Raw genomic sequence first — 22,821 nt, 5'->3', positions numbered from 1 at the left:
ACCTGGGAAAAAGCACAGTCTGAACCAGTAGGGGGACCATGTCACTGGTCTGAACTGCTAATGTTCAGGAGCACAGCGTCCCCTTGCAATTCGGGAACAAGGGATGGGGGCGCTCCTAAAGAAAGAAGATAATACAATCCCTTTATGGCCATGGCCCCACTATCACTATTCGGTCAGTATTTTTTCTCAGGAGTGAGAGCCAAAACCAGGTGAGGAACAATCAGAGAAAAGGTATAATAGAAACAAGTCACCAATTCTGCATTTATCACCCACTCCTGAGAAAAAATACTGACCAAATACTGATTAGTGGGGCTGTGGCTTAAAGAGTACGACAAGTATTGTCACTTTGCAATTTTTTATTTCAGTCAATCATAAAAAGTAACAAATCCTTCTCTCCTAGTGTCAGAGTGGATGACACAACTCAAAGAAGCATACAGCATAGTAGTGGAACTTCGGGGTACACTACTCAACAAGTAGAGCATAATATACAGATGTAGGAAAGCTTACCTTGCCACAGAAAACTGCAGTGGGTTATCACAAAAACTGTAATTTCATACCTAATTTTTGACATAAGTCAATAGCTTCTGCAATATGCTCTTAATCCGCTCAATCACTATGTTTCAATCTTATAAAAATAATACCACCTATACTCATCTCCGGGTCCGGTGCTTTTCCAGCAGTGTTGGCACTGGCTCTCTCAGGGCTCATGTGACATTGTTATGTAAAGCAATTGCTGCAGACAATCAGCAATGGATTCACACTCCACTTCTTCAAGACATATCAGACATCCAGGGGAAGTCAGAGCTGCAACTGCTTTCTCACCTCCTCCAGATGTCAGGTACGGCCAAAGAACAGGAGAGTGACACCGCCACTAATTAGCCACAAGGATTGCTTGACATAATGTGATGTGACCCCCGAGAGACTCAGTACGGACACTGTATACGACACCCAAACTGGAGGTGAATATAACTATTATTTTATAAGGGTGGGAAACAGTGATTGAGAAGGGCTTTGAGAATAGTGGACAAGCCCTTTAAGTGAGAACTTTCTTTGAAGATTGTCAAGATAGCGCACTATTTATCAAGTTAAACTTGGTTAGATGTGTATGTGAATAGCATTTTGCAAGTTATCACCTAATAAATCATATGCAATGTCAAATGGTGAAATCAGCTAACAAAACTCCTTGTAGAAACTGCAAATTTTCAGTACAGTAACGTCATTTTTCTTTATGCTACACCACTGGGCAGAAAGTATGTGAACATTAACATATGAGTAACAAACCATGAGAATCTATATGGAGTCTGTTCCCTCTTTGCTACTACATAGGTATATTCACAAATGGCAATTTTCTAAAGTTGTAATTATTTTAAAAAATATAAAATCGGGGCATTTGGCATGAAGACAACATCTGCAAGGAGTTTGTATGTTCTCCCAGTGTTTGCGTGGTTTTCCTCCAAGTTCTCCAGTTTCCTCCCACACTCCAAAGACATACTGATAGGGAATTTAGATTGTGAGCCCCAATGGGGACAGTGATGAGGATGTCTGTAAAGCGCTGTGGAATTAATGGCGCTATACAAGTAAAATAAATAATAAAGAATTCAAAACTTGGATGCTTGTCACAGGTGGAATCCCAGTATACAAAGCTCCTTTAAAGAGGCTTGTGTTAATCAGGGCGGCTGTAGAGTCGGTAAGCCAAACCTCCAAACTCCCGACTCCACAGCACTGCCTCACTACTGAGCGTGTACATAAAGTGCAGCACAGATTCATCTCAACTAAAAGCCTAAATCCTTACATCAGGAATAGAAAAGACATTTCATAACTTTCCCAAATTCTTATTAAAACATTTACAGCACATACTGAATTGTACCAATGAGCCCAATTTATTATATAATTTAGGAATCAGTCCATTTTATACTGACTGACTCCACAACCCTGGTGTTAACATTAAGATTTATTGGGCTTTCACTGTTTAGTGTTAATTTACGGACACAAGATTCCCTTGTTAAGGTGAATTTCTTCAAAGCTAGAACTTGGAATATTTAGGTGAAAGAAACTGCCTATATGACAGACAAGTATACGCTGTCGTTAAAAAAAAAAAGCTTAGTTATTAATGAGTTAATTGCAATGTTAAAGTTTACACAAGAGGAGTAACTTATCAATGCAAAGTAACAAGAAATATGTCCAGTTTGCCCACTGCATACCTGCACAAACACTGCAGCCAGGTGTTAGCAAAGTTTCAATATGGAGAAAAACACTTTAATTGTGGAATTTTTCCAAATCACAGCATGTAGTTGCCACTATGGTATGGTATATTATATATAAAGAACTTAACAAGACTTGCATGTTTAGTTGTGTTTTTGATAATACATTTTTTGTGATTCTGCAAGGACTTGTAATGTTAACACAGCTCCTGAAAAATAGCAACCGAAAACCGCAAAACACAGGGTTTGTAACACCCCAGTCCACCAAACACAAGGTCGCTTGTCTATGAACAGTGCTTTGCGTTACAGCTTAGTCCTATGATTATGAACCACACTTTTTTTTTTAATTCAATTAAAAGCTACAATTATACTGCAAGAAAATGGTGAACAAGAATTACAAACCGCTCAGTTTGCGATCTTGCCGCGTAAACAGGCTGTCGATCACCAGACGAACGAGCATAACGCTGATTCATTGGGTACAAAAAAAAAGAAACAGGTCTTGCACTGCTGAGAACTATGGTACACATTGAGTGCAATCTGATTAAAAAACAGGTATTGCACTCAGACCAACGTTATTCAATGAGGCAGTGATTCGCTCTTCCATTACAGGAAGAAAATATATTTCATAACAAAACATAAGTCTTTTATTTTAGAAGCACAGTGATGAATATAAGCATTGTATCAAAATAAAGAATCCATATATTCCTTCAAAAATATCATCATGAAGGTGTGGAAAACAATTCTCTACTTCATCCTTGAAGAGGCTTAACAAAACAATATAAATAAAGCTCCAGTAACTTGCTCTGCTTCACAATCCATTTATACCTCAGGGCCTTCTCCTCCAGGTACAAGCTGAAAAGGAAATACAGAAGTTAGTAATAAAACCATATACAATGCAAACAGCCACACATATTTATGTACTGTGCGTAAATTACTACTCTTGGTATAAATTATATGGAAATGTTTCAAGTAATACAACTGCTATACAGAAGATCAAAAGACAAAGCATTTTCGGAGCTTCTGGTCATTATTTTTATTTCCTACAAGCAAGTGCCACAATTTATGAAGGGATTCTTTTATTTTTATAGGGCGGGCAGCAGAGTTTGCAATCAGGTCAAAACCTACATTTATTGCAGTTAGGGATTGTTTATCTGACATTTGCTTTATAGGGAACCTGTTACTGTGGAAAATGCCATTTACCTACAGGTATAGGGCTAATCTGAAGATTAGTAGCACTACATTGCTATCCAGATGCCCTTTGAAAGTGCAGCTACCAGGAGAAAACTAACTGATTTCTTCCCAGTAGCTCCCAAGTTTTCTTGAGGGCTGTGGAGGGAGTGATTAAAGTCATCACTCACAGCACCGTCACTATAATGTAAGCTTGCCCCCAGACTTTGATATCTCGCTCTGCAGCACATCTATGCACAGCGAGTAAAGTCCCAGGGTGTACTACTTTCACTACCCAACATTTTACATCAGAATTTGTCTGTAAAAACAAAACCAAAAAAAACCCCAAAAACAGGAATATAAACATGCAAGAGGTACAAGACAACATAAAAAATATTGGTTTTCGTCACCTACCATTGTTATATTGTTTCCATTTAGCAGAATTTGATCTAGCTTCGTAATCCGTCGTCCTTCAGGTGTGATCTCACTAAAGTAGAAAAGAAATACACAGCTTAATAAATGAACAAGTATTATTTCAAGGTGAATTCAACGCCATCTAGATGAATGCAAATTATTTTTCAGTGGTAAAAATGCCTGCAATTAGTCTGCTGTGTGTGAATGCACACTAAATAATTACAATCCACAAAGCAAACTGAACACGAGGGGTATGTCCACAAGGGCTGGATAGGCTTGGCTTTCTTCACAGTCTGCACCAAATGGTATGGATTTTGCTGTGGAAATACTGTACATTTTTCAGAGATTCATCATTTGCAAAGGCTGGGGATGTGTGAATATGAATATATACATATATTCCAGCAAGTGTGGGCTGTCTATGTGTCAACAGAAGAATTTGCAAGTTAAAGGGGTTGTCCACTATTTGAACATCACCTTCTAAAATGTAGTATTACACCATTTAAAAAAAAGGCCCAATTATTAATCGACTTATCTTGGCGCGGCGTATCTGTTTTTCTTCCTTTAAATTTTACATGTGGGAATATAGCATTTAAGAGCATGTCCAAGTAGTGGATAACCCTTTCAACTTCCAAGGCTTCCATCTACGCCAACAATAGCAGCCTGATAAACAACGGCCAGTCAAATAAAGAGATACATTTCTATTATACTTACAATTCTGTGACATCTTCTAAAACCATATCTGAACAGAAGAGTTAAGGAAACATGGCAACAAAGGCAAAAAAAAGCAACTGTGGAAGCATTTACTACTAATTATCACTTATTACTAATAAGTCAATAGACTGCAACTCATCAGTGCTCTTCTTGCAGTAATTTTTTTTCCCTTTTAAATCCAGATGGCCGCCATTTAAAGGGGTTGTCCGCTACTAGGACATCCCCTTCTTGAACTAAAGTTTTGGCCCCAATAAAATAAAGAAGTCTATACTCCCCTCCAGTACTGGTGCTGTCCCAGCAGTCCCGGGGCTGTGATACGGTGGAATGACAGGTGATGAGGAAGTCCGGGCTGCAGCGGATCTCTGACTTACTCTTCATTTCGACATGAGGCAGGCACAGTGATGCCAGCGCTGACTGAGCGCCAGGCATCACGTGTCATTCCACCGCATCACAGCCTGGGACTGCGAGTGCTGACACAGCTGGAACGCCGCCAGCACGGGAGGTGAGTATAGGTGTTTTTTTATTTTATTGGGGCTGCCCCTGTCCTCACTGGCATAGCATACACAATACATACCGGACTGCCAAATGTCAGTCTGCTATGCATCAAATCAGTGGGAGGGTTACACACAGTATCACCAATGATTAGCTGCTAGCAGCTCTAGCTTTAAACTGTGTGCAGGGTGGGAAACCACCGCTCCATCACATGGCTTGATGGTTTGTGGGGGCGGGGGGTAAATACAGGTCAGTGCTTATTCTTTCATTCATTTTTTCACTTTAATAAGATTTGATCTGCAGAACTTTGGAACATTCACTAAACATTGTGATGGTGCGGTGCTGTTCCACTCCTTACATTGTTTACATCTGGTGCTGCTACAGTCGATTTGATACTGAAGACCTATCCTGAGTAGTAGTAGTGGACAATCCCCTTAAAGGGGTTGTCCAGTCTTAAACTCCAAGTCTGCAGTCACTCTGAGACTGCAGGCTTGTGAATTCTCACATCACGCCCACTGCACCGCTGAGGATTTTCTGATGTCAGCAATGGGAACGGCGGTCATGGGACCACAAATATGTGATTTTGCACACTCTCAGCCACATTCTAACAAGATGGGTGCAGCCTTGTTCAATGCAAGCGTATTGAGCAAGGCCAGAAATCGTCTAGTTGGAATGTGGCTGCAACTATGCTAAATGCACACTTGCAGTGACAGGACAACCGCTCCCGGCACTGGAGAGTCCTCCCTGAGTGTGATGTGAGAATTCACAAGTCTGTAGTCACATACAGGGATTTCAGAATCATAACTTAAGAACAGACAACCCCTTTAATGCATTTTAAAGAATTGGCAAACTTTGAGGCTGGGTTCACATTTCTATTCTTCTGCTTTAAGATACTAAATTGTAAAACTTTAAAATAGCAGTGCCGGATCCATCATAAGAAAAAACCAAAGGGGTCAATTCCACTGGCCATTTATTAGGAACACTTGTTGGCAGATAACCATTTATTGTAACCAGGCCGCCAGTCACCCTGCTTGTGTGCAACAGCAAATGACTTGTTTCTGCCGCCGATCATTCTGCCCTGAACAGTGGCAGCGTGCGTGCACAGAACGATCATTGAGCATGGGCAGTGCGGTCTTTGTAAATGACTGCCGATGGGCTGGCATGTAACCAATCATCAGTCCTGATAGGGCACATACATCACACTACTAACAGATGACACATTGGCTACACTTATTTCTAACCATTTATAGCACATAAGTCACACCTTAGGACAAAGCAGTCCTGGCCATCCACTACAGGCAGGCCAGCACAGTAATGACACGTATGTGCCCTACATACAGAGGGGGCACCACCCCACCCCAGCACTGTAATGACACAGGTGCCCTACATACAGAGAGGGCACCACCCCAGGCCAGCACTGTAGTGACACAGGTGCCCTACATACAGAGTGGGCGCCACCCCAGGCCAGCACTGTAATGACACAGGTGCCCTACATACAGAGAGGGCACCACCCCAGGCCAGCACTGTAGTGACACAGGTGCCCTACATACAGAGAGGGCACCACCCCAGGCCAGCACTGTAGTGACACAGGTGCCCTACATACAGAGAGGGCACCACCCCAGGCCAGCACTGTAATGACACAGGTGCCCTACATACAGAGAGGGCACCACCCCAGGCCAGCACTGTAATGACACAGGTGCCCTACATACAGAGAGGGCACCACTGTAGTGACACAGGTGCCCTACATACAGAGAGGGCACCACCCCAGGCCAGCACTGTAATGACACAGGTGCCCTACATACAGAAGGGGCACCACCCCAGGCCAACACTGTAATGACACAGGTGCCCTACATACAGAAGGGGCGCCACCCCAGGCCAGCACTGTAATGACACAGGTGCCCTACATACAGAGAGGGCACCATCCCAGGCCAGCACTGTAATGACACAGGTGCCCTACATACAGTGCTGGCCTGGGGTGGTGCCCCCTCTGTAATGACACAGGTGCCCTACATACAGAGGGAGCACCACCCCAGGCCAGCACTGTAATGACTCAGGTGCCCTACATACAGAGAGGGCACCATCCCAGACCAGCACTGTAATGACACAGGTGCCCTACATACAGTGCTGGCCTGGGGTGGTGCCCCCTCTGTAATGACACAGGTGCCCTACATACAGAGGGAGCACCACCCCAGGCCAGCACTGTAATGACTCAGGTGCCCTACATACAGAGAGGGCACCACCCCAGGCCAGCACTGTAATGACTCAGGTGCCCTACATACAGAGAGGGCACCACCCCAGGCCAGCACTGTAATGACACAGGTGCCCTAGATACAGAGGGGGCGCCACCCCAGTGACTGACACCAAGATCAGACATGACAGGATACTGACAAAGTCATCAAAGCCCAGCAGCGTGCCCACTATCTCCTTATCGCTCTTCATGACGATGTGTATACGGGATCCTATACACTTATCCACCAGCTCTGAGGAAACACAAAGGGGAGGTTGGAAATCAGTGCGATGTCTACAAAACAACTACAAGTCCCAGCATGACGAGGTTAGGTTCCCCTACAGCATGGCGCAAAGGGTAGCTTTAGTCTGCAATCCAGGGGCGTACACAGAAGTCATGGGGCCCCATAGCAGAAGCTCTAATTGCCCCCCCCCCCCACACACAAAAAAAAAATATTTGTTTGTGTCACAGAAGAGCAGATCTCATAACTTTCCAGCCTTTACATAGTAATTTTCCTCCTTCTGAAGTCGTAGATTCCTCTTTCATTGCCCCATAAAGTATGATGCCAACAAAAGTGCCCCCCAAACAGTATGATACCCCTATGGTGCAATCATCCACATTAGCCTCCACATGCGCAGTATAATGACCCTATTGTACCCCACTTCAACTCCCACGGCAAAGTATGGTGACCCTAACACAGTATAATCTCCCAACTGTGAACCTCAGAGCCCTCCATGCACTCATGGCATCCACGCAGCCCTCCAAATAGTATAATGACCCCACACAAACCTTCACACTGTACAATTGCTTTCATACAGTATAATGGCCCCCCATATAGCCCTCAAATATTATAATCCTCCATATAGTACAATGCGCCCCCCCATAATCCTCCATATAGTACAATGGGCCCCCCCATAATCCTCCATATAGTACAATGGGCCCCCCCATAATCCTCCATATAGTACAATGCGCCCCCCCATAATCCTCCATATAGTACAATGCGCCCCCCCATAATCCTCCATATAGTACAATGCGCCCCCCCATAATCCTCCATATAGTACAATGCGCCCCCCATAATCCTCCATATAGTACAATGCGCCCCCCATAATCCTCCATATAGTACAATGCGCCCCCCATAATCCTCCATATAGTACAATGCGCCCCCCCATAATCCTCCATATAGTACAATGCGCCTCACCATAATCCTCCATATAGTATAACGCGCCTCACCATAATCCTCCATATAGTATAACGCGCCTCACCATAATCCTCCATATAGTATAATGCGCCCCCATAATCCTCCATATAGTACAATGCGCCCCCCATAATCCTCCATATAGTACAAAGCGCCCCCCATAATCCTCCATATAGTATAATGAACTTCCCATGGTCCTCCATAGAATATAATGCATTCCCCATAGTCCTCCATACAGTATATTACACACCCCATAGGGTAAAATGCAGCCCCCATATAGTATAATGCACGCCACAGTCCAGCAGTATTATGGGCACCACATACTCACTGACTTTAAAATACCGTATATTTTAAATAAGCCGATCCGAATATAAGCCGAGGGCCCTAATTTTACCACATAAAAATGGGAAAACCTATTGACTTGAGTATAAACCTAGGGTGGGAAATGCAGCAGATACTGGTAAATGCCCCCAAATCCTGGCACGTGTGGCCTCCTCAACCCCCTCCCAAATCCTGGCACGTGTGGCCTCCTCAACCCCCCCCCCCCCCCAAATCCTGGCACGTGTGGCCTCCTCAACCCCCCCCCCCCAAATCCTGGCATGTGTGGCCTCCTCAACCCCCCCAAATCCTGGCACATGTGGCCTCCTCAACCCCCCCCCCCCAAATCCTGGCATGTGTGGCCTCCTCAACCCCCCCCCCCCAAATCCTGGCATGTGTGGCCTCCTCAACCCCCCCAAATCCTGGCATGTGTGGCCTCCTCAACCCCCCCAAATCCTGGCATGTGTGGCCTCCTCAACCCCCCCAAATCCTGGCATGTGTGGCCTCCTCAACCCCCCCAAATCCTGGCATGTGTGGCCTCCTCAACCCCCCCAAATCCTGGCATGTGTGGCCTCCTCAACCCCCCCAAATCCTGGCATGTGTGGCCTCCTCAACCCCCCCAAATCCTGGCATGTGTGGCCTCCTCAACCCCCCCAAATCCTGGCATGTGTGGCCTCCTCAATCCAAGTATCCTGGCATGTGTGGCCTCCTCATCCCCCCAATCACAGCACATATAAAACAATAAACACTTATACTCACCTTCCTTCCTCACCTCTGCTCCAGAGAATGAATATTCCCTCTTCTCCACGCCCATGGGAGTGGAGAAGAGGGAATATTCATGTCCCTTTATCAGCGGGCACACGTGATAGCTGCAGCAGCGGCTACAGCGTGTGCCCCCGCTCCTCCACCGCTGCAACCTCCTACTCACCTATCCTCCTCGTTCCCACGCTGCTTGGAGCCCTCCCGGCTCACGGGCCCCATAGCAGTGGCGTGGTCTGCCGCCATTGGCGGCACGCCACTGCTGTAATCCCAGTGTTACCGTACCGAGCGGAAGGAGCTGTGACGGGTTGGTGGTGACATTAGCCGCCATTTTCGTAGACGCTCCTATAGCTGAGATTCTTTTCGTAATCGTCCGCTTCCAAGCAGCACGAGCAATCGACCACCAAGATTATGATCTGCGCAGGCGCAGTGACGAACGCTCAGGCTTGACTAATCAATCGCATCCGCATCACCATGTGACGTAACGCAGTGGGCGGAGCTTTACCCGTGCACGTCACGTCGTAGCTGATAAATAGAAGGGACGAGTCGTCGTGTCATTAGTTTGGCGGGCTTTTGTGAGGTGGATGTAGGAGGGCTTCAGTATTACAATTTATGAGGCGTTTGCTACAGGTTCACTTCACAATGGACCTGCGCCCGTAATAAGCTCTAGAATAAGTGCTCTGTGAAGACAAAGCGTGCTGTGCTCAATACCACAACCTGAGGGAGGGCAGCTGCTGAGGCTGCTCACCTCTCCTAGATATAGACGTGCACTACGCCATAGATATTACACCTGAGGGAGGGCAGCTACTGAGGCTGCTCACCTCTCCTAGATATAGACGTGCACTACGCCATAGATATTACACCTGAGGGAGGGCCGCTGCTGAGGCTGCTCACCTCTCCTAGATATAGACGTGCACTACGCCATAGATATTACACCTGAGGGAGGGCAGCTACTGAGGCCGCTCACCTCTCCTAGATATAGACGTGCACTACGCCATAGATATTACACCTGAGGGAGGGCAGCTACTGAGGCCGCTCACCTCTCCTAGATATAGACGTGGACTACGCCATAGATATTACACCTGAGGGAGGGACGCTGCTGAGGCTGCTCACCTCTCCTAGATATATCGTGCACAGTTCCATATATACTCCGAGGGAGGGCAGCTACTGAGGCTGCTCACCTCTCCTAGATATATCGTGCACAGTTCCATATATACTCCGAGGGAGGGCAGCTACTGAGGCTGCTCACCTCTCCTAGATATAGACATGCACTACGCCATAGATATTACACCTGAGGGAGGGCAGCTACTGAGGCTGCTCACCTCTCCTAGATATATCGTGCACAGTTCCATATATACTCCGAGGGAGGGCAGCTACTGAGGCTGCTCACCTCTCCTAGATATAGACGTGCACTACGCCATAGATATTACACCTGAGGGAGGGCAGCTACTGAGGCCGCTCACCTCTCCTAGATATAGACGTGCACTACGCCATAGATATTACACCTGAGGGAGGGCAGCTACTGAGGCCGCTCACCTCTCCTAGATATAGACGTGCACTACGCCATAGATATTACACCTGAGGGAGGGCAGCTACTGAGGCCGCTCACCTCTCCTAGATATAGACGTGGACTACGCCATAGATATTACACCTGAGGGAGGGCAGCTACTGAGGCTGCTCACCTCTCCTAGATATAGACGTGGACTACGCCATAGATATTAAACCTGAGGGAGGGACGCTACTGAGGCCGCTCACCTCTCCTAGATATAGACGTGCACTACGCCATAGATATTACACCTGAGGGAGGGCCGCTGCTGAGGCTGCTCACCTCTCCTAGATATAGACGTGGACTACGCCATAGATATTACACCTGAGGGAGGGCCGCTGCTGAGGCCGCTCACCTCTCCTAGATATATCGTGCACAGTTCCATATATACTCCGAGGGAGGGCAGCTACTGAGGCCGCTCACCTCTCCTAGATATAGACGTGCACTACGCCATAGATATTACACCTGAGGGAGGGCAGCTACTGAGGCCGCTCACCTCTCCTAGATATAGACGTGCACTACGCCATCGATATTACACCTGAGGGAGGGCCGCTGCTGAGGCTGCTCACCTCTCCTAGATATAGACGTGCACTACGCCATAGATATTACACCTGAGGGAGGGCAGCTACTGAGGCTGCTCACCTCTCCTAGATATAGACGTGCACTACGCCATAGATATTACACCTGAGGGAGGGACGCTACTGAGGCCGCTCACCTCTCCTAGATATAGACGTGCACTACGCCATAGATATTACACCTGAGGGAGGGCAGCTACTGAGGCTGCTCACCTCTCCTAGATATAGACGTGCACTACGCCATAGATATTACACCTGAGGGAGGGCAGCTACTGAGGCCGCTCACCTCTCCTAGATATAGACGTGCACTACGCCATAGATATTACACCTGAGGGAGGGCAGCTACTGAGGCTGCTCACCTCTCCTAGATATATCGTGCACAGTTCCATATATACTCCGAGGGAGGGCAGCTACTGAGGCTGCTCACCTCTCCTAGATATAGACGTGCACTACGCCATAGATATTACACCTGAGGGAGGGCAGCTACTGAGGCTGCTCACCTCTCCTAGATATATCGTGCACAGTTCCATATATACTCCGAGGGAGGGCAGCTACTGAGGCCGCTCACCTCTCCTAGATATTGACGTGCACTACGCCATAGATATTACACCTGAGGGAGGGCAGCTACTGAGGCCACTCACCTCTCCTAGATATAGACGTGCACTACGCCATAGATATTACACCTGAGGGAGGGCAGCTACTGAGGCTGCTCACCTCTCCTAGATATATCGTGCACAGTTCCATATATACTCCGAGGGAGGGCAGCTACTGAGGCCGCTCACCTCTCCTAGATATAGACGTGCACTACGCCATAGATATTACACCTGAGGGAGGGCAGCTACTGAGGCTGCTCACCTCTCCTAGATATATCGTGCACAGTTCCATATATACTCCGAGGGAGGGCAGCTACTGAGGCTGCTCACCTCTCCTAGATATAGACGTGCACTACGCCATAGATATTACACCTGAGGGAGGGCAGCTACTGAGGCTGCTCACCTCTCCTAGATATATCGTGCACAGTTCCATATATACTCCGAGGGAGGGCAGCTACTGAGGCTGCTCACCTCTCCTAGATATAGACGTGCACTACGCCATAGATATTACACCTGAGGGAGGGCAGCTACTGAGGCTGCTCACCTCTCCTAGATATATCGTGCACAGTTCCATATATACTCCGAGGGAGGGCAGCTACTGAGGCTGCTCACCTCTCCTAGATATAGACGTGCACTACGCCATAGATATTACACCTGAGGGAGGGCAGCTACTGAGGCCGCTCACCTCTCCTAGATATAGACGTGCACTACGCCATAGATATTACACCTGAGGGAGGGCAGCTACTAAGGCTGCTCACCTCTCCTAGATATAGACGTGCACTACGCCATAGATATTACACCTGAGGGAGGGCAGCTACTGAGGCCGCTCACCTCTCCTAGATATAGACGTGCACTACGCCATAGATATTACACCTGAGGGAGGGCAGCTACTGAGGCTGCTCACCTCTCCTAGATATAGACGTGCACTACGCCATAGATATTACACCTGAGGGAGGGCAGCTACTGAGGCCGCTCACCTCTCCTAGATATAGACGTGGACTACGCCATAGATATTACACCTGAGGGAGGGCAGCTACTGAGGCTGCTCACCTCTCCTAGATATAGACGTGGACTACGCCATAGATATTAAACCTGAGGGAGGGACGCTACTGAGGCCGCTCACCTCTCCTAGATATAGACGTGCACTACGCCATAGATATTACACCTGAGGGAGGGCCGCTGCTGAGGCTGCTCACCTCTCCTAGATATAGACGTGGACTACGCCATAGATATTACACCTGAGGGAGGGCCGCTGCTGAGGCCGCTCACCTCTCCTAGATATAGACGTGGACTACGCCATAGATATTACACCTGAGGGAGGGCAGCTACTGAGGCCGCTCACCTCTCCTAGATATAGACGTGCACTACGCCATAGATATTACACCTGAGGGAGGGCAGCTACTGAGGCCGCTCACCTCTCCTAGATATAGACGTGCACTACGCCATAGATATTACACCTGAGGGAGGGCCGCTGCTGAGGCTGCTCACCTCTCCTAGATATAGACGTGCACTACGCCATAGATATTACACCTGAGGGAGGGACGCTGCTGAGGCTGCTCACCTCTCCTAGATATAGACGTGGACTACGCCATAGATATTAAACCTGAGGGAGGGACGCTACTGAGGCCGCTCACCTCTCCTAGATATAGACGTGCACTACGCCATAGATATTACACCTGAGGGAGGGACGCTGCTGAGGCTGCTCACCTCTCCTAGATATAGACGTGGACTACGCCATAGATATTACACCTGAGGGAGGGACGCTGCTGAGGCCGCTCACCTCTCCTAGATATATCGTGCACAGTTCCATATATACTCCGAGGTAGGGCAGCTACTGAGGCTGCTCACCTCTCCTAGATATATCGTGCACAGTTCCATATATACTCCGAGGGAGGGCAGCTACTGAGGCTGCTCACCTCTCTTAGATATAGACGTGCACTACGCCATAGATATTACACCTGAGGGAGGGCAGCTACTGAGGCTGCTCACCTCTCCTAGATATAGACGTGCACTACGCCATAGATATTACACCTGAGGGAGGACAGCTACTGAGGCTGCTCACCTCTCCTAGATATAGACGTGCACTACGCCATAGATATTACACCTGAGGGAGGGCAGCTACTGAGGCCGCTCACCTCTCCTAGATATAGACGTGCACTACGCCATAGATATTACACCTGAGGGAGGGCAGCTGCTGAGGCTGCTCACCTCTCCTAGATATAGACGTGCACTACGCCATAGATATTACACCTGAGGGAGGGCAGCTACTGAGGCCGCTCACCTCTCCTAGATATAGACGTGCACTACGCCATAGATATTACACCTGAGGGAGGGCAGCTACTGAGGCTGCTCACCTCTCCTAGATATAGACGTGCACTACGCCATAGATATTACACCTGAGGGAGGGCAGCTACTGAGGCCGCTCACCTCTCCTAGATATAGACGTGCACTACGCCATAGATATTACACCTGAGGGAGGGCAGCTACTGAGGCCGCTCACCTCTCCTAGATATAGACGTGCACTACGCCATAGATATTACACCTGAGGGAGGGCAGCTACTGAGGCCGCTCACCTCTCCTAGATATAGACGTGCACTACGCCATAGATATTACACCTGAGGGAGGGCAGCTACTGAGGCCGCTCACCTCTCCTAGATATAGACGTGCACTACGCCATAGATATTACACCTGAGGGAGGGCCGCTGCTGAGGCTGCTCACCTCTCCTAGATATAGACGTGCACTACGCCATAGATATTACACCTGAGGGAGGGACGCTGCTGAGGCTGCTCACCTCTCCTAGATATAGACGTGGACTACGCCATAGATATTAAACCTGAGGGAGGGACGCTACTGAGGCCGCTCACCTCTCCTAGATATAGACGTGCACTACGCCATAGATATTACACCTGAGGGAGGGACGCTGCTGAGGCTGCTCACCTCTCCTAGATATAGACGTGGACTACGCCATAGATATTACACCTGAGGGAGGGACGCTGCTGAGGCCGCTCACCTCTCCTAGATATATCGTGCACAGTTCCATATATACTCCGAGGTAGGGCAGCTACTGAGGCTGCTCACCTCTCCTAGATATATCGTGCACAGTTCCATATATACTCCGAGGGAGGGCAGCTACTGAGGCTGCTCACCTCTCCTAGATATAGACGTGCACTACGCCATAGATATTACACCTGAGGGAGGGCAGCTACTGAGGCTGCTCACCTCTCCTAGATATAGACGTGCACTACGCCATAGATATTACACCTGAGGGAGGGCAGCTACTGAGGCTGCTCACCTCTCCTAGATATAGACGTGCACTACGCCATAGATATTACACCTGAGGGAGGGCAGCTACTGAGGCCGCTCACCTCTCCTAGATATAGACGTGCACTACGCCATAGATATTACACCTGAGGGAGGGCAGCTGCTGAGGCTGCTCACCTCTCCTAGATATAGACGTGCACTACGCCATAGATATTACACCTGAGGGAGGGCAGCTACTGAGGCCGCTCACCTCTCCTAGATATAGACGTGCACTACGCCATAGATATTACACCTGAGGGAGGGCAGCTACTGAGGCTGCTCACCTCTCCTAGATATAGACGTGCACTACGCCATAGATATTACACCTGAGGGAGGGCAGCTACTGAGGCCGCTCACCTCTCCTAGATATAGACGTGCACTACGCCATAGATATTACACCTGAGGGAGGGCAGCTACTGAGGCCGCTCACCTCTCCTAGATATAGACGTGCACTACGCCATAGATATTACACCTGAGGGAGGGCAGCTACTGAGGCCGCTCACCTCTCCTAGATATAGACGTGCACTACGCCATAGATATTACACCTGAGGGAGGGCAGCTACTGAGGCCGCTCACCTCTCCTAGATATAGACGTGGACTACGCCATAGATATTACACCTGAGGGAGGGACGCAACTGAGGCCGCTCACCTCTCCTAGATATAGACGTGCACTACGCCATAGATATTACACCTGAGGGAGGGCCGCTGCTGAGGCTGCTCACCTCTCCTAGATATAGACGTGGACTACGCCATAGATATTACACCTGAGGGAGGGCCGCTGCTGAGGCCGCTCACCTCTCCTAGATATATCGTGCACAGTTCCATATATACTCCGAGGGAGGGCAGCTACTGAGGCCGCTCACCTCTCCTAGATATAGACGTGCACTACGCCATAGATATTACACCTGAGGGAGGGCAGCTACTGAGGCCGCTCACCTCTCCTAGATATAGACGTGCACTATGCCATAGATATTACACCTGAGGGAGGGCCGCTGCTGAGGCCGCTCACCTCTCCTAGATATATCGTGCACAGTTCCATATATACTCCGAGGGAGGGCAGCTACTGAGGCCGCTCACCTCTCCTAGATATAGACGTGCACTACGCCATAGATATTACACCTGAGGGAGGGCCGCTGCTGAGGCTGCTCACCTCTCCTAGATATAGACGTGCACTACGCCATAGATATTACACCTGAGGGAGGGACGCTGCTGAGGCTGCTCACCTCTCCTAGATATAGACGTGGACTACGCCATAGATATTACACCTGAGGGAGGGACGCTACTGAGGCCGCTCACCTCTCCTAGATATAGACGTGCACTACGCCATAGATATTACACCTGAGGGAGGGCCGCTGCTGACGCTGCTCACCTCTCCTAGATATATCGTGCACAGTTCCATATATACTCCGAGGGAGGGCAGCTACTGAGGCCGCTGACCTCTCCTAGATATAGACGTGCACTACGCCATAGATATTACACCTGAGGGAGGGCAGCTACTGAGGCCGCTCACCTCTCCTAGATATAGACGTGCACTACGCCATAGATATTACACCTGAGGGAGGGCCGCTGCTGAGGCTGCTCACCTCTCCTAGATATAGACGTGCACTACGCCATAGATATTACACCTGAGGGAGGGCAGCTACTGAGGCCGCTCACCTCTCCTAGATATAGACGTGCACTACGCCATAGATATTACACCTGAGGGAGGGCCGCTGCTGAGGCTGCTCACCTCTCCTAGATATAGACGTGCATTACGCCATAGATATTACACCTGAGGGAGGGACGCTGCTGAGGCTGCTCACCTCTCCTAGATATAGACGTGGACTACGCCATAGATATTACACCTGAGGGAGGGACGCTACTGAGGCCGCTCACCTCTCCTAGATATAGACGTGCACTACGCCATAGATATTACACCTGAGGGAGGGCCGTTGCTGAGGCTGCTCACCTCTCCTGGATATAGACGTGGACTACGCCATAGATATTACACCTGAGGGAGGGCCGCTGCTGAGGCTGCTCACCTCTCCTAGATATATCGTGCACAGTTCCATATATACTCCGAGGGAGGGCAGCTGCTGAGGCCGCTCACCTCTCCTAGATATAGACGTGCACTACGCCATAGATATTACACCTGAGGGAGGGCAGCTACTGAGGCCGCTCACCTCTCCTAGATATAGACGTGCACTACGCCATAGATATTACACCTGAGGGAGGGCAGCTACTAAGGCTGCTCACCTCTCCTAGATATAGACGTGCACTACGCCATATATATTACACCTGAGGGAGGGCAGCTACTGAGGCCGCTCACCTCTCCTAGATATAGACGTGCACTACGCCATAGATATTACACCTGAGGGAGGGCAGCTACTGAGGCTGCTCACCTCTCCTAGATATAGACGTGCACTACGCCATAGATATTACACCTGAGGGAGGGCAGCTACTGAGGCCGCTCACCTCTCCTAGATATAGACGTGCACTACACCATAGATATTACACCTGAGGGAGGGCAGCTACTGAGGCCGCTAACCTCTCCTAGATATAGACGTGCACTACGCCATAGATATTACACCTGAGGGAGGGCAGCTACTGAGGCCGCTCACCTCTCCTAGATATAGACGTGCACTACGCCATAGATATTACACCTGAGGGAGGGCAGCTACTGAGGCCGCTCACCTCTCCTAGATATAGACGTGGACTACGCCATAGATATTACACCTGAGGGAGGGACGCAACTGAGGCCGCTCACCTCTCCTAGATATAGACGTGCACTACGCCATAGATATTACACCTGAGGGAGGGCCGCTGCTGAGGCTGCTCACCTCTCCTAGATATAGACGTGGACTACGCCATAGATATTACACCTGAGGGAGGGCCGCTGCTGAGGCCGCTCACCTCTCCTAGATATATCGTGCACAGTTCCATATATACTCCGAGGGAGGGCAGCTACTGAGGCCGCTCACCTCTCCTAGATATAGACGTGCACTACGCCATAGATATTACACCTGAGGGAGGGCAGCTACTGAGGCCGCTCACCTCTCCTAGATATAGACGTGCACTATGCCATAGATATTACACCTGAGGGAGGGCCGCTGCTGAGGCCGCTCACCTCTCCTAGATATATCGTGCACAGTTCCATATATACTCCGAGGGAGGGCAGCTACTGAGGCCGCTCACCTCTCCTAGATATAGACGTGCACTACGCCATAGATATTACACCTGAGGGAGGGCCGCTGCTGAGGCTGCTCACCTCTCCTAGATATAGACGTGCACTACGCCATAGATATTACACCTGAGGGAGGGACGCTGCTGAGGCTGCTCACCTCTCCTAGATATAGACGTGGACTACGCCATAGATATTACACCTGAGGGAGGGACGCTACTGAGGCCGCTCACCTCTCCTAGATATAGACGTGCACTACGCCATAGATATTACACCTGAGGGAGGGCCGCTGCTGACGCTGCTCACCTCTCCTAGATATATCGTGCACAGTTCCATATATACTCCGAGGGAGGGCAGCTACTGAGGCCGCTCACCTCTCCTAGATATAGACGTGCACTACGCCATAGATATTACACCTGAGGGAGGGCAGCTACTGAGGCCGCTCACCTCTCCTAGATATAGACGTGCACTACGCCATAGATATTACACCTGAGGGAGGGCCGCTGCTGAGGCTGCTCACCTCTCCTAGATATAGACGTGCACTACGCCATAGATATTACACCTGAGGGAGGGCAGCTACTGAGGCCGCTCACCTCTCCTAGATATAGACGTGCACTACGCCATAGATATTACACCTGAGGGAGGGCCGCTGCTGAGGCTGCTCACCTCTCCTAGATATAGACGTGCATTACGCCATAGATATTACACCTGAGGGAGGGACGCTGCTGAGGCTGCTCACCTCTCCTAGATATAGACGTGGACTACGCCATAGATATTACACCTGAGGGAGGGACGCTACTGAGGCCGCTCACCTCTCCTAGATATAGACGTGCACTACGCCATAGATATTACACCTGAGGGAGGGCCGCTGCTGAGGCTGCTCACCTCTCCTAGATATAGACGTGGACTACGCCATAGATATTACACCTGAGGGAGGGCCGCTGCTGAGGCTGCTCACCTCTCCTAGATATATCGTGCACAGTTCCATATATACTCCGAGGGAGGACAGCTGCTGAGGCCGCTCACCTCTCCTAGATATAGACGTGCACTACGCCATAGATATTACACCTGAGGGAGGGCAGCTACTGAGGCCGCTCACCTCTCCTAGATATAGACGTGCACTACGCCATAGATATTACACCTGAGGGAGGGCAGCTACTAAGGCTGCTCACCTCTCCTAGATATAGACGTGCACTACGCCATATATATTACACCTGAGGGAGGGCAGCTACTGAGGCCGCTCACCTCTCCTAGATATAGACGTGCACTACGCCATAGATATTACACCTGAGGGAGGGCAGCTACTGAGGCTGCTCACCTCTCCTAGATATAGACGTGCACTACGCCATAGATATTACACCTGAGGGAGGGCAGCTACTGAGGCCGCTCACCTCTCCTAGATATAGACGTGCACTACACCATAGATATTACACCTGAGGGAGGGCAGCTACTGAGGCCGCTCACCTCTCCTAGATATAGACGTGCACTACGCCATAGATATTACACCTGAGGGAGGGCAGCTACTGAGGCCGCTCACCTCTCCTAGATATAGACGTGCACTACGCCATAGATATTACACCTGAGGGAGGGCAGCTACTGAGGCCGCTCACCTCTCCTAGATATAGACGTGCACTACGCCATAGATATTACACCTGAGGGAGGGCAGCTACTGAGGCCGCTCACCTCTCCTAGATATAGACGTGGACTACGCCATAGATATTACACCTGAGGGAGGGCCGCTGCTGAGGCTGCTCACCTCTCCTAGATATATCGTGCACAGTTCCATATATACTCCGAGGGAGGGCAGCTGCTGAGGCCGCTCACCTCTCCTAGATATAGACGTGCACTACGCCATAGATATTACACCTGAGGGAGGGCAGCTACTGAGGCCGCTCACCTCTCCTAGATATAGACGTGCACTACGCCATAGATATTACACCTGAGGGAGGGCAGCTACTAAGGCTGCTCACCTCTCCTAGATATAGACGTGCACTACGCCATATATATTACACCTGAGGGAGGGCAGCTACTGAGGCCGCTCACCTCTCCTAGATATAGACGTGCACTACGCCATAGATATTACACCTGAGGGAGGGCAGCTACTGAGGCTGCTCACCTCTCCTAGATATAGACGTGCACTACGCCATAGATATTACACCTGAGGGAGGGCAGCTACTGAGGCCGCTCACCTCTCCTAGATATAGACGTGCACTACACCATAGATATTACACCTGAGGGAGGGCAGCTACTGAGGCCGCTCACCTCTCCTAGATATAGACGTGCACTACGCCATAGATATTACACCTGAGGGAGGGCAGCTACTGAGGCCGCTCACCTCTCCTAGATATAGACGTGCACTACGCCATAGATATTACACCTGAGGGAGGGCAGCTACTGAGGCCGCTCACCTCTCCTAGATATAGACGTGCACTACGCCATAGATATTAAACCTGAGGGAGGGACGCTACTGAGGCCGCTCACCTCTCCTAGATATAGACGTGCACTACGCCATAGATATTACACCTGAGGGAGGGCCGCTGCTGAGGCTGCTCACCTCTCCTAGATATAGACGTGGACTACGCCATAGATATTACACCTGAGGGAGGGCCGCTGCTGAGGCCGCTCACCTCTCCTAGATATATCGTGCACAGTTCCATATATACTCCGAGGGAGGGCAGCTACTGAGGCCGCTCACCTCTCCTAGATATAGACGTGCACTACGCCATAGATATTACACCTGAGGGAGGGCAGCTACTGAGGCCGCTCACCTCTCCTAGATATAGACGTGCACTACGCCATAGATATTACACCTGAGGGAGGGCCGCTGCTGAGGCTGCTCACCTCTCCTAGATATAGACGTGCACTACGCCATAGATATTACACCTGAGGGAGGGACGCTGCTGAGGCTGCTCACCTCTCCTAGATATAGACGTGGACTACGCCATAGATATTAAACCTGAGGGAGGGACGCTACTGAGGCCGCTCACCTCTCCTAGATATAGACGTGCACTACGCCATAGATATTACACCTGAGGGAGGGACGCTGCTGAGGCTGCTCACCTCTCCTAGATATAGACGTGGACTACGCCATAGATATTACACCTGAGGGAGGGACGCTGCTGAGGCCGCTCACCTCTCCTAGATATATCGTGCACAGTTCCATATATACTCCGAGGGAGGGCAGCTACTGAGGCTGCTCACCTCTCCTAGATATATCGTGCACAGTTCCATATATACTCCGAGGGAGGGCAGCTACTGAGGCTGCTCACCTCTCCTAGATATAGACGTGCACTACGCCATAGATATTACACCTGAGGGAGGGCAGCTACTGAGGCTGCTCACCTCTCCTAGATTTATCGTGCACAGTTCCATATATACTCCGAGGGAGGGCAGCTACTGAGGCTGCTCACCTCTCCTAGATATATCGTGCACAGTTCCATATATACTCCGAGGGAGGGCAGCTACTGAGGCTGCTCACCTCTCCTAGATATAGACGTGCACTACGCCATAGATATTACACCTGAGGGAGGGCAGCTACTGAGGCTGCTCACCTCTCCCAGATATAGACGTGCACTACGCCATAGATATTACACCTGAGGGAGGGCAGCTACTGAGGCCGCTCACCTCTCCTAGATATAGACGTGCACTACGCCATAGATATTACACCTGAGGGAGGGCAGCTACTGAGGCCGCTCACCTCTCCTAGATATAGTCGTGCACTACGCCATAGATATTACACCTGATGGAGGGCAGCTACTGAGGCTGCTCACCTCTCCTAGATATAGACGTGCACTACGCCATAGATATTACACCTGAGGGAGGGACGCTACTGAGGCCGCTCACCTCTCCTAGATATAGACGTGCACTACGCCATAGATATTACACCTGAGGGAGGGACGCTACTGAGGCCGCTCACCTCTCCTAGATATAGACGTGCACTACGCCATAGATATTACACCTGAGGGAGGGCAGCTACTGAGGCCGCTCACCTCTCCTAGATATAGACGTGCACTACGCCATTGATATTACACCTGAGGGAGGGCAGCTACTGAGGCCGCTCACCTCTCCTAGATATAGACGTGCACTACGCCATAGATATTACACCTGAGGGAGGGCAGCTACTGAGGCTGCTCACCTCTCCTAGATATAGACGTGCACTACG

At 49.6% G+C, this 22,821-nt stretch overlaps 1 protein-coding gene across 2 annotated transcripts; it reads right to left on the bottom strand.

The window, feature by feature from the left end:
* Positions 1 to 2,230: 2,230 nt before the first annotated feature.
* Positions 2,231 to 9,949, bottom strand: LSM5 (LSM5 homolog, U6 small nuclear RNA and mRNA degradation associated). Of its 2 annotated transcripts, none has more exons than XM_073678286.1 (5): positions 9,770 to 9,949; positions 7,370 to 7,465; positions 4,494 to 4,521; positions 3,783 to 3,855; positions 2,231 to 3,053 (listed from the first exon to the last, which is right to left on the bottom strand). In XM_073678286.1, the coding sequence occupies exons 1-5, from the start codon at positions 9,813 to 9,815 to the stop codon at positions 3,021 to 3,023; spliced, it is 276 nt and encodes a 91-aa protein (XP_073534387.1). In that variant the 5' UTR covers positions 9,816 to 9,949; the 3' UTR covers positions 2,231 to 3,020. The 2 variants fall into 2 exon arrangements, with proteins under 2 accessions (XP_073534387.1, XP_073534386.1); XM_073678285.1 differs by lacking the exon at positions 9,770 to 9,949 and adding an exon at positions 9,485 to 9,724.
* Between the last annotated feature and the right edge of the window lie 12,872 nt (positions 9,950 to 22,821).

This window comes from Phyllobates terribilis, unplaced genomic scaffold (genome assembly GCF_046119375.1).
Source record: "Phyllobates terribilis strain yellow unplaced genomic scaffold, ASM4611937v1 Scaffold_4__5_contigs__length_816908805, whole genome shotgun sequence".
NCBI classification, from domain to species: Eukaryota; Metazoa; Chordata; class Amphibia; order Anura; family Dendrobatidae; genus Phyllobates; species Phyllobates terribilis.
The sequence above is the reverse complement of the archived record's forward strand: the minus strand, read 5'-3'. Positions and strand labels throughout refer to the sequence as shown.

Coding starts and splice junctions, on each gene's coding strand:
- LSM5 (XM_073678285.1), bottom strand. CDS start 9,539: ATGGGCGTGGAGAAGAGGGAATATTCATTCTCTGGAGCAGAGGTGAGG. Junction 7,466..9,484: donor AGCAGAGGTGAGGAAGGAAG/GTGAGTATAAGT, acceptor GTGTTTCCTCAG/AGCTGGTGGATAAGTGTATA. Junction 3,856..4,493: donor TTAGAAGATGTCACAGAATT/GTAAGTATAATA, acceptor TTTCTACTTTAG/TGAGATCACACCTGAAGGAC.